The following is a 16,279-nucleotide window of genomic DNA, read 5'->3' on the forward strand; positions in this document are numbered from 1 at the left end:
TAAAATAATAACATTTAATTTTACAGTCATTGAAGTATTCTTGGTAGTTTAATTTGTCAACAATCCAAAACCCTCTTTTATTCTACTTTCAAGTACCATTTCATTAATGGTACTTAACAACTCTTCAACAATTTTGCATAGATTTTAATTCACTATTTTGCTACAACTCATAATGAATTTAAAACTATATAAACATGCTGTATTGAGTGGATTTAACCAATGAAAGTGTAAAAGAATATTTTATTGATGGTGTCTCGGTGGTCTTCTGGGTAAAGGCATATGTAGACACCAATAACATCCTGGGCAGAGTTCAATATCACCCAGGGCCTGCACTAAGGGGTCTTATGAAAATTCTTGACCGTTGCCAATGCCGCCTGGCTGGCCTTCGTGGGATTTTCGAGCGAGATCGTTGCCAGTGCCCCTGAACTGGCTCTTGTGCGGGTGGCACATAAAATACACCATTTTGAGCATGACCGTTGCCAGTATCGCCTGACTGGCCTTCATGTCGGTGACACGTAAAAGCACCCACTACACTCTCGGAGGGGTTGGCGTTAGGAATGGCATCCAGCTGTAGAAACTCTGCCAAATCAGATTGGAGCCTGGTGTAGCCATCCGGTTTCACCAGTCCTCAGTCAAATCGTCCAACCCATGCTAGCATGGAAAGCGGACGTTAAACGATGATGATGATGATGATTGCAAAATTGGAAATGGAAACGAATTTTGATATTATTCTGAAGACAACTATACATCAATATTAAAGAAGGTTTATGGAAAAATGTCACTGATTTATTTAGTTTTAACTTTATAAAGGTTTGCAGTAAAATAAACTAAAATGTACGTAATTAAAAAGAAGACAGTTCAGTCTTAGAGCTTCCAAATATGATTGATATAACAGTGCTTGATCCTTTTGATACTAACCTGTCTGAGACCACACCTGATCCTGTGATACAAAAATTCTGTAAAAACCTTTTAGCATTTAAACTGGCTATATCTGGCCAAAATATTCTATCTGTTCATGTTTAAACTAACCATATCACACTCACCCTACAATTTCATTAAAAAAGTCTGTAATCACATCGTCAAAATCTTGAAGCTAATCTCGAGATAATACGTGATTAATTCCAAACAATGTGAATAAATAAGCTTTACATTTGAAGGAGTAATCTGCATGCTAAAGGGTTAAAGTGATTTAAAGTGAAACGTTCAATCAAAATTTTACATAAATTTATGTTCCAAACACTATATTAATAACGACAAAGTTATTTTAATAAATTCTTCATTATCTTCAAAATTAACAGCAACAAAGGCAGTGTATAAGAAATGGCTACCATTCCCGTCAAACTTTGCATTTGTGACCTGGACATCAGTGTTTTATAACTGATGTATTTTCCATTACATTTCAGACAGATTTAGCATTGAGTTGCTGAAGCAGAAATATCATTATAGCAAATATTCTGCTCAATACCAGAGATTTGCTTGTTAGTTGCTTGACCATAACCACTTGAGCATGTCCCTTAGTAGCTGACAATATGTGCATCTCCGATCATGAGCAGGTGTACTGGGGGTTGTATCATATCCATGTGGGGAGAGGGATTCTTTGGGGTTTGAATAAATGTAACAAAAACAAAGTTTGAAGGAAATATTAGCCATTTTTCTAGAGGTAAGCAAATAGGAAATAACAGTTGCTACCCAAGGACAAAAATCATGTTGCACACAGTGTTAACAATGTAATCTATAAGTTACCATGCTTCTTATTTCTATATTGCCCACAAGGGGCTAAACATAGAGGGGACAAACAAGGACAGACAAAGGGCTTAAGCCGATTACATCGACCCCCAGTGCATAACTGGTACTTAATTTATCGACCCCGAAAGGATGAAAGGCAAAGTCGACCTCGGCGGAATTTGAACTCAGAACGTAACGGCAGACGAAATATCGCTAAGCATTTCATCCAGCGTGCTAACGTTTCTTACCATGCTTCTGTAGACATATACTGCCTTCGTTTCAAACAGTTTTTTAAATAACAAAGAATTTAGGAAAATAACTGTCCCTATCAAGATGCTGTTTAAACATAATGTAAAATTTTGATGGCAAGTTTAAATTTAGATCACTTTACAAAAACATCAGAACAAGAAATGGTCTCAGGTGGGTTAGTATTAAAGCTAAAACACCTTCAATAGCTGTTAAGAACTCATCAGAAAAGATGATAAAATTGTTAGCTATTATTTGTGTGGGTGTGTGCATGCGTAGCAATTTACATGAGGGAAGATGCATTCTAACCATTTAATAACACGCAGAGCTCATATTCATTTCACAAGGTGTCAAATTCTGATGCTATGGCATGAGTTCCAACACATGATCTCAGATCAAGTCACTTGTTTGTCTTCCTCATCATTGCTTTCACTGCAGTCACCACTACCATCACCATCATCATCACCAGTGATAATTTCCCATGGTCAAATATGTTTTGCAAGGATAATCAGAAATGAATGATACTACATGTATGATGGCAACATTCATTTACAACCATCACGTGATGTCAAGACAAGTACTCCCCACCATATCTCTCTATACACATACACACACATATATATATTGTTGTATTTCGGGATGGTCATTTTTTTTTGTTTTTGCCAAATAAACACATGCACTATATATTTTCTTTCTTCATTCATTTATTACTGTTCTTGTGGGTGGCACATAAAATACACCATTTTGAGCGTGGCCGTTGCCAGTACCGCCTGACTGGCCTTCGTAGGATTTTCGAGCGAGATCGTTGCCAGTGCCCCTGGACTGGCTCTTGTGCGTGTGGCACATAAAATACACCATTTTGAGCGTGGCCGTTGCCAGTACCACCTGACTGGCCTTCGTAGGATTTTCGAGCGAGATCGTTGCCAGTACCCCTGGACTGGCTCTTGTGCAGGTGGCACATAAAATACACCATTTTGAGCGTGGCCGTTGCCAGTACCGCCTGACTGGCCTTCGTGCGGGTGACACGTAAAAGCACCCACTACACTCTCTGAGTGGTTGGCGTTAGGAAGGGCATCCAGCTGTAGAAACTCTGCCAAATCAGATTGGAGCCTTCTGGTTTCACCAGTCCTCAGTCAAATCGTCCAACCCATGCTAGCATGGAAAGCGGACGTTAAACAATGATGATGATGATGATGATGATTATTATTAGAGAATGGAGTAAGTGTAGCAAGAACACACACGAAAACGGAAAGTATTGCTGTTATTGTAGTATATGATAATATAATCACATGATCCTTTTTTGTCTTTGTTTACTCACCTTTCTTTGGGGGATCAAGGTTCAGCAAAGCACTGACATCTGTTCCTTCTTTCTGCAATGTTTCCCATTCAGCCCATGTTTTGGCCATGATTTCAAGATAGATGTGCTACAAAGGAGCTGTCTTTTTTTTTTTTTTTTAAAAAAGAAAAAAAAAATCAATAGAAAATGTAAAAGATAATTTCTGATAAGAATATTCTTTCTTGTTAGGTGAAAAAAAATTAAAACATGAGTGATATGCTATAAAACTCATTCACTCCATGTCATGGATATATAAATGAGAATATATATAAATATATATATATATATATATATATATATATATAAATGCATATATATATAAATATATATATAAATGTGTATATATATATATATATATATATATATATATATAAATGCATATATATATATATATATATATATATATATATATATATGTTAATTCTCTAAATGAATATATATATATATATATGAGAAATGATGATGATGCCAATGGTGGTAGTGATGATGATGATGGTAATGATGTTGGTGATGACAAAGAATGATGATGATAGCAACAATAATGATGATGATGATGACAACAATGATGGCAGTGGTTATGATGATTCAAAATGTCAATTTAGTTGAGGATTTCTTAAACATTTGTTTTTCTTTCATTCTTACCCACATCATCATCATCGTTTAACGTCCGCTTTCCATGCTAGCATGGGTTGGACGATTTGACTGAGGACTGGTGAAACCAGATGGCTACACCAGGCTCCAGTCTGATTTGGCAGTTTCTACAGCTGGATGTCCTTCCTAACGCCAACCACTCCGAGAGTGTAATGGGTGCTTTTACGTGCCACCGGCACGAAGGCCAGTCAGGCGGTACTGGCAATGGCCACGCTCAAAATGGTGTATTTTATGTGCCAACTGCAACAGGAGCCAGTCCTTACCTGATTTTACACTGGGCTTTCCTGTTACCATCCAAAACTGATATTCTTGAACCAATAAAGAATCTTCTTAAAAAAAAGGGATGAACACACTGGATGATATAATCCTAGTTACACTAACTGTAACCATCCAGTAATTTTACTTTTTTTAAATATATAATAGAAGAAACAGCAGGAATATCTTTGTTCATGCTGACCTGGGGCTACATATCAACAACAAAATATATTTGTTTAGCCAACAAGGGAGTCTCTATGCAAGTACTTGACTTGCTGGAAATAGCTGTTAAATCTCTCTATCGCATTCCATTGTCTTTATATTCCTACTAGCTACTTGTGTCATGTTTGTTTTTGTCACTGTCTTCTTTCGTCACCCATTATTCTGAGCAGCTTTTTGTTGTTGACGCTACCAAAATGAACGATATTATCATTAAAGGAATGAAATTGTAATGATTACCGGATGATAATTGATGAGGATAGAGGTGTCTTGCAGTAGAGGAAATATATGGCTACCTCAGTTGGAGAGGGAGAAAGAAAGAGAGAGAAGAGAAGAGGAGAGAAAATGAATGTGATTTTGGTCGTCAGCATGAAAATGTACACCAAAGCTAAAAATTTGAAAATATTCTGCTGTTTTTTTCAGAAAATTCCAGTGGTTGTAAAGAATTTAACAAGATCTGTTAGCAGAAGAGTGTCAACTGTAAACTGACTTGCTAAAAGCTGCCGTGGACTGACAATGGCTGCTGCTGCCTCAGAATCAATTAATATCAAACATGTGTTGAATAAGTATGAACAGGTGTGCAATAATGCCATTCCTGTCAAAGCTGGAATGTCTCTGATCACAGGCCTGCTCAAAGAATACTGATATAGGAGCTGAAAAAACCCAAAACAACAACAGCCACAGCCACAACCACCATCACCATCACCACCAGAAATATTTTTCTTGAGTATTCTTTTATTCTTTTACTTGATTCAGTCACTTGACTGCGGCCATGATGTAGCATCGCCTTCTTTATCGGGTTTCATTCTGCCCAATGTATCTTTTTTGCTTTATCTGCTGAAAATCCAAATACTCAACTGAGCAGCAGGACATATAGTAGTAGTAGTAGTAGTAGTGGTGGTGGTGGTGGTGGAAGTGTTAGGTGAGGTAATAGTAGTGGTGGTGGTGGTAGTAGTAGTAATGGTAACAAACATAGTTGTGATGATAGCAGTAGTAGTGACGGTAGTAGTTAACGTAGCAGCAGTAGTAGTAGTAGTAGTTATTCAAGTCATCCTTAACTGAGCCTGCCATGATGGTCTCAACATCACAATATATGTATATATATTCTTTTACGTGTTTCAGTCATTTAGACTGTGGCCATGCTGGAGCACTATCTTAATGGGTTTTAGTCGAAGAAATCGACCCCAGGACTTTTTCTTTGTAAGCCTAGTATTTATTCTATCAGCTTCTTTTGCCATGCCACTAACTTACACAGACAAACACACCAGCATCAGTTGTCAAGCGGTGGCAGGGAGGACAAGCACAGATACATGTGCACACACACACACACACACACACACATACATATATATATATATATATACGACAAGCTTCTTTCAGTTTCCGCCTACCAAATTCACACACAAGGCTTTGGTTGGCCTGTGGCTATAGTATAAAACACTAGTCCAAGGTGTTATGCAGAGGGACTGAACCTGGAACCAGTGGTTGGGAAGCAATCTTCTTACTACGCAGTCATGCCTGCGCATATATATCTAGGGTCATCACTTTAGGGTGTAGATTTAATCCAACAACCAGTTTAAAACAATATCTGGCCCCTTTAGTGCCTTCAATAGAGTCTATTGGGTGGTAGGCATTCACTTAGTGCATTATAAAAAAAAAAAGGGAAAGAAAAAGAAAATCATGAAAAATGCCTAATAACGTACAAAGCGATCTTATTGACTTGAAAACAAATTTATTATTGAAAATGAAAATTGATGAGCTTCCCTTAGTATGAAATGCTGTCCATTAACGAATGGAAAACTTTGCAGAGCTAAAAAAAATATCCCCCCCAGAGTTTTGGAATGACATCTATTGAACTGATAAAAAACCCAAAAACAGAAAACAAAGTTTATGGCTGACTGACTGAAATGTGAAGATTTCGTTATTGCTCTTAGTGACTGATTTAATTAAAAACATTTAAGAAAATTTGCTGTAATTAAAACAGGCACAAGAGTCTCATTGAGAAACTGCTTAGATTGTTTTGCTTTGTTTTATATTAAATCAGCATTTCATTTCCCTCACCATCATTATCATCACCACTACTGCCACCACCACCGTCGCCATCACTATTATTGCTGCTGCCACTAGCATCATCATCCTTAATATTTATCTTCCATGTTTGCAAAAGGCTAGACTAATGGTTCTCAACTGGGGTCATTATGGCCCTTAGGGGTTCATATAAGATTCTTTTGTTAAGATTTATGAGTAATAAATTGCTTTTACTTGTAAAATACATAAAATATTTTAACAATTTTTAAAATACAATTCCTAATAAGGTTATCAGAGTGTATTGTATTGTTGGCATTCCGTCACTTACGACGTCGAGGGTTCCATTTGATCCGATCAATGGAACAGCCTGCTCGTGAAATTAACGTGCAAGTGGCTGAGCACTCCACAGACACGTGTACCCTTAACGTAGTTCTCGGGGATATTCAGCGCGACACAGTGTGACAAGGCTGACCCTTTGAATTACAGGCACAACAGAAACAGGAAGAAAGAGTGAGAGAAAGTTGTGGTGAAAGAGTACAGCAGGGTTCGCCATCATCCCCTGCCGGAGCCTCGTGGAGCTTTAGGTGTTTTCGCTCAATAAACACTCACAACGCCCGGTCTGGGAATTGAAACCGCGATCCTATGACCGCGAGTCCGCTGCCCTAACCACTGGGCCATTGCGCCTCCACCGGTTATCAGACTAGGTAGTGTTTGTATGTGGAAGACACACAGGATCCATAAAAACTTTAGACACTCGGGAAATTGATTCTCTCAAATGCCCTGGTGGCTTATAAGAGGCAGTAGATAACTTTTGCTACCTAGGGGACCAAATTAGTGGTTGACTATGCTGGCATAGGTTGGATAGTTTGACCATAGCTAGGAAGCTGGAGTGCTGCACCAGACTCTAGTCTGATTAGGCAATGGTTTCTATGGTTGAATTCCCTTCCTAATGCCAACAACTTTACACAACTTTTGTACCAACTGATTTTGAAAACAATGAAGAATTTAGTAAAATAATTTTGTCATTGTGGAGGCGCGTGGCTTAGTGGTTAGGGTGTCAGCATCATGATCGTAAGATTGTGGTTTCGATTCCTGGACCGGGCTACGCATTGTGTTCTTGAGCAAAACACTTCATTTCACGTTGCTCCAGTCCACTCAGCTGGCAAAAATGAGTAACGCTGCGATGGACTGGCGTCCCGTCCAGCTGGGGAACACATACGCCATTGAAACCGGGAAACCGGGCCCATGAGCCTGGCTAGGCTTTGAAAGTGCACATTTATTATTTTTTTAATTTTGTCATTATTAAACTGTGTTTGGAACATAAATTATCAGGAAATTTTGATGGAGGGTCTTAATTTCACTCACTCCAGAACAAGAAACATGTATCATAGAACCAAGGATGATCACAGGTGGTTTGAAATCAAAAGAATTAACTAATCCCTTCATCAATGAATGTAAATCCCACCAGATAGAATTCTTCTCCCCTCACACTGATATTTTCCGCCTTTTTTTTTTTTTTATATTTCTGCTGATATTGACTTAGATGTGTCCAGCATTGATCATCAACTGCAATTAATCAATATTCATTGGTTTCAAAGTTCCAGCGGAGGTCATGAACACCTGCACCCACTCCACTCTTGAGTAAACTCCTAACAGAAATGAGCCTCTAAATAATCACTTGACTCACAAAAAGAAGTAGCTAACTCTCTCTCTCTCAAATAATTGTCTTAAAAACAGGATACAGTACATAACATAATTCTTGATATAAGAGATGGGATGGTCAGTTAGAATACCAGTGATCATATATCTGTTCAATCAAAGCTGACCTGTGGCTAAACAGCTAAATCTAAGAGCACAGTAGGTCATTTAGTCATAGCTAAACCGTCTAAAATTGGTGCCTTGTGTAGTCCTGAATACACCATGTTAAAAGCATCTTGTACACTCTGTAAAGTGGTTGGCATTAGGAAGGGCACCCAGCCTTAGCAACCATGCTAAAGTAAATAGTAGAGTTTGGTTCAGTCCTTGGGCTTGCCAGCACCTGTCAAACCATCTGATCCATGCCAGCATGGAAGACAGATGTTAAATGATAATGACAATGAAGATCATATATATATATTTATACACAGGCGCAGGAGTGGCTGTGTGGTAAGTAGCTTGCTTACCAACCACATGGTTCCGGGTTCAGTCCCACTGCATGGCACCTTGGGCAAGTGTCTACTACTATAACCTCGGGCCGACCAAAGCCTTGTGAGTGGATTTGGTAGACGGAAACTGAAAGAAGCCCGTCGTATATATGTATGCGTGTGTGTGTGTGTGTGTGTGTGTGTCTGTGTTTGTCCCCCCACCAACGCTTGACAACCGATGGTGGTGTGTTTACGTTCCCGTAACTTAGCAGTTTGGCAAAAAGAGACTGATAGAATAAGTACTAGGCTTACAAAGAATAAGCCCTGGGGTCGATTTTCTGAACTAAAGGCGGTGCTCCAGCATGGCCACAGTCAAAAGACTGAAACCAGTAAAAGAGTAAAGAGTAAAAGATATATATATATATATATGCATACACACACATATACATATATATTGTTGTATTTGGGGATGGTCATGTTGCCAATTTAGCCACTGAAAACACACGCACTATATATATATTTGGTGTTCACTTGCTTCAGCTTTATTTCATATTAATTGTATTTCAGCTAGAGTTCTTTCCTAACACTTCTGTGACCTCATCAGTGGTCCTTTGCTTTCTTCTTTCGTTTTTTGTGTCACTCCTTCCTAACGATCTGCCATTTTGTATTCCTGTTGTATGTGTCTTTATTTGCACATGCATGTATCCCTGTGTGTGTAGGAATGTGTATGGTACCTGCATTATCAGCATCCCATTTATTCATTGCATTTAATTTTATTTTATTTATTTGTTTTTATATACTTCCTTTTACATTTCTTCTTTTTTTTTGTATTAATTTAATTTATTATATTTTGTTTACATATTTAATTTAATTTATTTATCTGTCTATTGTATTAGTTTCATATTATTATTAGTTTATGTATATATATATATATATGTGTGTGTGTGTGTGTGTGTGTACATATATATCGAAAATAATGCAAAAGTTGTCATATCGAAAATAATTTGATATATATCTTCACCCTAAAAAAGTCTTGCTTTGTGTCTGGTGGGATTGGAAAAAAATTCTGTACTATGAGCTTCTCCCAAGTAACCAGACAATTAATTCTGAGAAATATCGCACACAAATGGACGAGTTAAAAGTAGCAATTCAAGAGAAACGTCCAGAATTGGCCAACAGGAAGGATGTTGTTTTCCAACATGATAATGCAAGACCGCACGTTTCTTTGGGAACCAAACAAAAATTGCTGCAGCTCGGCTGGGATGTGTTACCCCACCCTCCATATTCACCAGATATTGCTCCTTCGGATTTCTACTTATTCAGGTCTCTGCAGAATAGTCTTAATGGTAAAAATTTCAATTCCTTGGATGACATAAAAAGATACCTTGATGAATTCTTTGCCATGAAACCACCTCAATTCTGGGTAAAGGGTATTTTCAAGTTAAAAGAAAGATGGAGACGCATTGTGCAACAAAATGATTCATATTTGGTTGATTAAAAATGTAATGGCAAGTATTTATTGACCTTTCTCGTTCCTTTAAAAATCGGCACGAACTTTCCGGACAACCCAATATTTATACATGTCTATGCATGTGTGTGAATGCATGAACTTCTGTGTATGAGTAGATACGCTTGTGTATTCATGTACACACTCTATTTACATGCATGTGTACATATTTGCAGGTACTCTCATTTATGTGTGAGTATGCATGCATACATATTTTTTATTTATTATCTGTCAAATTATATATTTATTTATTTATCGAACGGTGTAACAAGCCAGGCATTTGGAAAATATGTGTTATCCACATGACATTGTAATTGTTTTTATAATTTGTTCCAGAACAATCCAGGGAAATAACATTATCACCAATAAACCCTGTTGATTTGAAACCAGTCTGATAAGTGCCAATGCATGAAATTCTTGGCCCTTGAGTCACTCTGTAACTTCTGCTGATTCTATACACAAAATATATACACAAACACACACACATATATATACAAATATATGCATAGAAATAGATGTATGCATGTATATATATATATGTGTGTGTTTGTGTGTGTGTGTGTGTGTGTATGTATATATATATATATATATATATACCAAGATTGTCATGGCTAACTACCTTTGATCATAGTTTCGTTGAACCAAAGTAAAACAACAAAAATACTAATTTAAAAGCGAAGGGAAAAACTAAGAAAAAAAAAAAAACAAATAACAAAAAACTCTCAACAATATCTGAACTTCCATTTCCATCGCTACAAAGAAATATCTGCATTATGGAAAACAAACAAACAAACAAAGATTGGACAGCAATAAATATTATTGATGTATCAATTAACCGCACTCTTGGGGTTTTGATGTTTAACCTACACTTTTATTCCAATTGCTGTTGAAACAAAATGTTTGATTTATGTAAAAGAGATTTCAGTAGGAATAATTTATGTTTACCATAATTTCCCCCACTCTTAACTGGTTTTTTTTTTTGTTTTTTAAATAATATTTTTTGTTTTTCTGATACATTATTTAGGACATTACTGAGAATGTTTAGCTGAAAATATTACCTCTCTTATGTGGTGAAATTGAAGTTCCTAACTCTTACTTGTGCAACCAGGTCTGCCGGATTAGAGCTGACCAGGGAGCAAAACAATAACAGTGTGCATGCATAATATGAAAGTTATATATGCATAACATGCATGTATCTGAAAAGCAGTTGGCATTAGGTAGGGCATCTAGCTGTAAAAGACCATGTTAAAACAGACAGCTCCTGTCAAACCATCTAACTCATGCCAGCATGAAAAATGGATGTTAAATGATGATGATGTACATATATATTCTCTTTTACTTGTTTGAGTCTTTTGACTGTGGCCATGCTGGAGCACCGCCTTTTAGTCGAGCAAATTGACCCCAGAGCTTATTCTTTGGAAGCCTAGTACTTATTCTATCCGTCTCTTTTGCCGAACCGCTAAGTTACGGGGACGTAAACACACCAGCATCGGTTGTCAAGCGATGTTGGAGGGACAAACACAGACACAAACATACATATATATATATATACACAATGGGCTTCTTTCAGTTTCCGTCTACCAAATCCACTCACAAGGCTTTGGTCGGCCCGAGGCTGTAGAAGACACTTGTCCAAGGTGCCACGCAGTGGGAATGAACCCGGAACCATGTGGTTGGTAAGCAAGCTACTTACCACACAGCCACTCCTGCGCCTATATTTACAGATTTTTATTAATATATCACATGTTTTTATAAATCATATATTAGCGCTTCCATCTTGCACTCATGATCGCTAGATTGTGATTCCAATTCCTAGACCGGGTGGTGCGTTGTGTTCTTGAGCAAGACACTTCATCTCATGTTGCCCTGGAATCACTTTGATACCTGACTTGTGGTACACCGTGTATCTGTTCAGACAACATTTTGCAGTAAAATTATGTTGGATTCTTGTGTTCTTATGTTAGAGTAGCTTACTTTAGAAAGCCTGTTTACAAGTGTAAACAGGCTTTCTAAAGTAAGCTACTCTAACTGAACTGATACATATATTTATATATATATATATCATCCTCATCATCATTTAATGTCTGCTTTCCATGCTGGTATGGGTTAGATGGCCTGACAGGAACTAGTAAGCTAGAGAGCTGCACCAGGTTCCAGTCTGATTTGGCATGGTTTCTATGCCTGGATGCCTTTCCTATCACCAACCACTCCATGGTCGCTTTCTATGTGTCACTGGCACAGGTGCCATTTACATGATACTGGCAATGGCCACAACTATGATTTCACTTAGCTTGATGAGTCTTCTCAAGCACAGCATATTGCCAAAGGTCTTGGTAACTTGTCCTCACTTCTGTGAGGCCCAACATTTGAAGATCATGCTTTACCACCTTATCGCTCGCCTCCGTGAGGTCCAACATTTCAAGATCATGCTACTGGCAACGGCCACAATTACGATTTCATGGGTGCTGTTTACATGACACTGGCAATGGCCACAACTATGATTTCACTTGGCTTAATGAGTATTCTGAAGCACAGCATATCACCAAAAGTATATCTTTTATCTTGTTTTGGTCATTTGACTGTGGCCATGCTGGGGTACCACTTTGAAGAACTTTTAGTCAAATGTATCAACACCAGTGCTTATTTTTTAAAGCCTAGTACTTATTCTATCGGTCTCTTTTGCTGAACTGCTTAGCTACAGGGATGTAAACACACCAGCACCAGTTGTCAAGGAGTGGTCGTGACACACACAGATACAAACACACAACAAGCTTTTCACTACACAGTCACATATGTAAAAAAGGCTGGAAGTCCAGAGACACTTATTGATGAGAATCAAGTTCACAAAGCTATCATATTTTAGACATACAATACGCCATGAGTCATTGCCTAAGAGTATCCTGACAGGAAATGTTGAGGAAAAGAAAGTAAGTGGCTGTGAAAGACGTTTGTGAAGTGATGACATCAAATAATGAACAAGAAACATGAGGTGATTGTATGTTAATCAGCAGCCAACACAGAGAGAACTGGGGAATCCTAGCAAGCTGACTCTTGGAGGGAGGGCATGTGATTGAAGATATTATATAGGTGCAGGAGTGGCTGTGGTAAGTAGCTTGCTTACCAACCACATGGTTCTGGGTTCAGTCCCACTGCATGGCATCTTGGGCAAGTGTCTTCTACTATAGCCTCGGGCCAACCAAAGCCTTGTTGTGGAAGATACCGGTGTCATGCAAATAGCACCCATGCTGGTGGCACATAAAAGCACCTCAGTGTTACGCAAATGTCACCCATGCTGGTGGTATGTAAAAGCATCCATTACACTCTCGGAGCGGTTGGCATTAGGAAGAGCATCCAACTGTAGAAAACCATGCCTAATAAGACTGGAGTCTGGTGCAGCCTTCCAGTGTGCCACCCCAGTCAAAACATCTAACCCAAGCCAGCATGGACAATTGATGATGATGATGATATATATATATATATATATATATATATATATATATACATATATACACATATATACATATATACACACATATATATATATATATATATACACAGGCACACACACATATATTGTTGCCATCAGCAGAATTTCATAAACTTTTGAAAAAGCAAGAAAGAAGTCTTTTTTTGAACAGTGGATCTTGAAGCACATAAAGCTATAATAGCAGGTAAGTATTGGGTTAATAACAGCCTTTGATTTTTTCTATCCAAAATGGCTTTTCAACCTAATATTTACATACTATTATATAGTTACGTGAGCCTTGAAATTCACTGTTCCAAGAACCATAAAAGCACACACTGCTACAAAAAGCACCCATGCTGGTGCCATGTAAAAAGCACCCAGCACACTCTGTAAAGCGGTTGGCATTAGGAAAGGCATCTAGCTGTAGGAACCAAGCCACAACAGAGAAATGAAGCCTGGTGTAGCTCTCTGGCTGGGCAGCTCCTGTCAAACCATTGAACTCACACCAGCTTGGAGAATGGATGTTAAATGATGATGATGGTACACACTATATTAAACACACACATATGTATGTACATATTTGTCTCCATAGCATTACTTAGCCTTTCTTTCTCTCTCTCTCACACACATACATATATAACACATTCCTTTTTGGAGGTTAACTTTTCTGTTACTGGCAGAAGTGATAAATGAACCTTATATACGGTTGACTAGTTCGATAATTAATTTTCTCCACAAGACATGTATCCACCTGGTGTCTAAGGAGGTAGATAGGAAAACTAGAACAATGAGGTTAAGCTTCATCCATTGTCAAACTCTCACTCGTATTTAACACTAGACTCAATGTGGTTCATATTACTAACAAATATGTGTGCAATGCCCAATGTTGTCACTGAACAGTCAGTTATACTGAATAACACAGAAGTTGTGTATTCTTCAGGTGTTCTTGTATACATTCTTGTACACTTATTCTTTTTATTGTCTTGCTTTCAATCATTTTACCTCAACTGGCCAGTCTCTATTCAATGATGTTGGCTTCAAGGATTTTAAATTTATCATATGGACCTGATACTTATTTTAGTCGGGTGCTTATTTCATTGATTTCTGCCAAGTCACGAGGGTTAAAGAAATAAACAAAGTACATTGTTTTTTTTTTAGAACAATGTAAACAGATACACAAATACACACACACACATACATTTGACAGCTTCTGCACAGTTTCTATGTATTAAATTCACTCACTACAAGTATTAGTCAATCTGTGGTTATAGTAGAATTTGCTAAAGTCTGGGCATAGTGGTATCAAACCAGAAATCAAGTAGTTGCTAAGCAAATTTCGTATAGACATAGCCATACAAGTGCCTGCCTATGTATGTATGCATGTATGTATGTATGTGTGTGTGTATTATCTATACAATCATCCTCTTTCTCTCTCTATATTGTTGGCACTCCATCGCTTACGACGTCGACGGTTCCAGTTGACCCGATCAACGGAACAGCCTGCTCGTGAAATTAACGTGCAAGTGGCTGAGCACACCACAGACACATGTACCCTTAACGTAATTCTCGGGGATATTCAGCGTGACACAGTGTGACAAGGCTGGCCCTTTGAATTACAGGAACAACAAAAACAGGAAGAAAGAGTGAAAGAAAGTTGTGGTGAAAGAGTACAGCACGGTTCGCCACCATCCCCTGTCGGAGCCTCGTGGAGCTTTAGGTGTTTTTGCTCAATAAACACTCACAACGCCCGGTCTGGGAATTGAAACCGTGATCCTATGACCGCGAGTCCGCTGCCCTAACCACTGGGCCATTGTGCCTCCACTTTCTCTATATATATAAAGAGTAAAGACCCCTTTGGTCATGAATGGCCATGGGATTGCACTAAGAAAGTTACCCTCTGAAGCAGAAGTCCAGGCAAAGTTGTTTATGGAAGACCAGCAATCCCCTATGCATACCAGCCCTCCCTCTCCATGCCACTGATGTTATCCAAGGCAAAGGCTGATACGGACTGGTGAACTGAAGCAATGTAAAATAAAATGTCTTGCTCAAGAAAACAACACACAGCCCTGTCCAGGAATCGAACTCACTACCTCGTGATTGTGAGCCTGAAGCTCTAACCACTGATCTTTGCATCTTCACATGTGTGTGTGTACATATCATCATCATTTTAATGTTCATTTTTCCATGATTGCATGGGTTGGACAGAATTCATTGAGGCAGATTATGACAGGATGCTCTTCTGGTCACCAACCATCACCTGTTTTCAAGCTAAGTAATATTTTCCCATGGTTGGATATGTTTTCACAGAAAATTGAAAATGAAGGACATCACTTGAGTGATAGTGATGCTTGTTTACAATTATCACACAAAGTCAAGACAGACAGACAGACACACACGCTCTCTCTCTCTCTCTCTCTCACACATACACAATGAGCTTTTTTTCAATTTCTACTAATCAAATCTACTCACAAGGAGCTTATAGTAGAAGACATTTGCCCAAGGTGCCACTCAGTGGGACTGAACCTAAAATCATGTGGTTGAGAAGTAAATTTTTTAACCATACTGCCATGTCTATATCTATGTGTTTGTGTGTAAAATGCTTCTTGTAAACCGAATCTGTGATTCAGTTTCATTTTCTATTGCAACCAATCTCATTCATTTCACCAATGCTCACTACACAGGCAAGGCATAAACATCACAACTTCTGTTTCTGTTCTACCAAA

General features: G+C 38.2%; 1 protein-coding gene across 2 annotated transcripts in view; it reads right to left on the reverse strand.

The window, feature by feature from the left end:
• The window catches only part of LOC128249052 (uncharacterized), a 35,286-nt gene that overhangs the window by 16,901 nt on the left and 2,106 nt on the right, over positions 1–16,279 (reverse strand). The window contains exon 2 of one of the 2 annotated variants that reach the window (XM_089359523.1): positions 3,290–3,410. In XM_089359523.1, the coding sequence (XP_089215649.1) occupies positions 3,290–3,377 (88 nt within the window). In that variant the 5' untranslated portion in view covers positions 3,378–3,410. The remainder of the gene's footprint in view (positions 1–3,289; positions 3,411–16,279) is intronic. The other variant, XM_089359524.1, reaches the window with a different exon arrangement.

The sequence above is a fragment of the Octopus bimaculoides genome, chromosome 11, assembly GCF_046866305.1.
Source record: "Octopus bimaculoides isolate indiv1 chromosome 11, ASM4686630v1, whole genome shotgun sequence".
NCBI classification, from domain to species: Eukaryota; Metazoa; Mollusca; class Cephalopoda; order Octopoda; family Octopodidae; genus Octopus; species Octopus bimaculoides.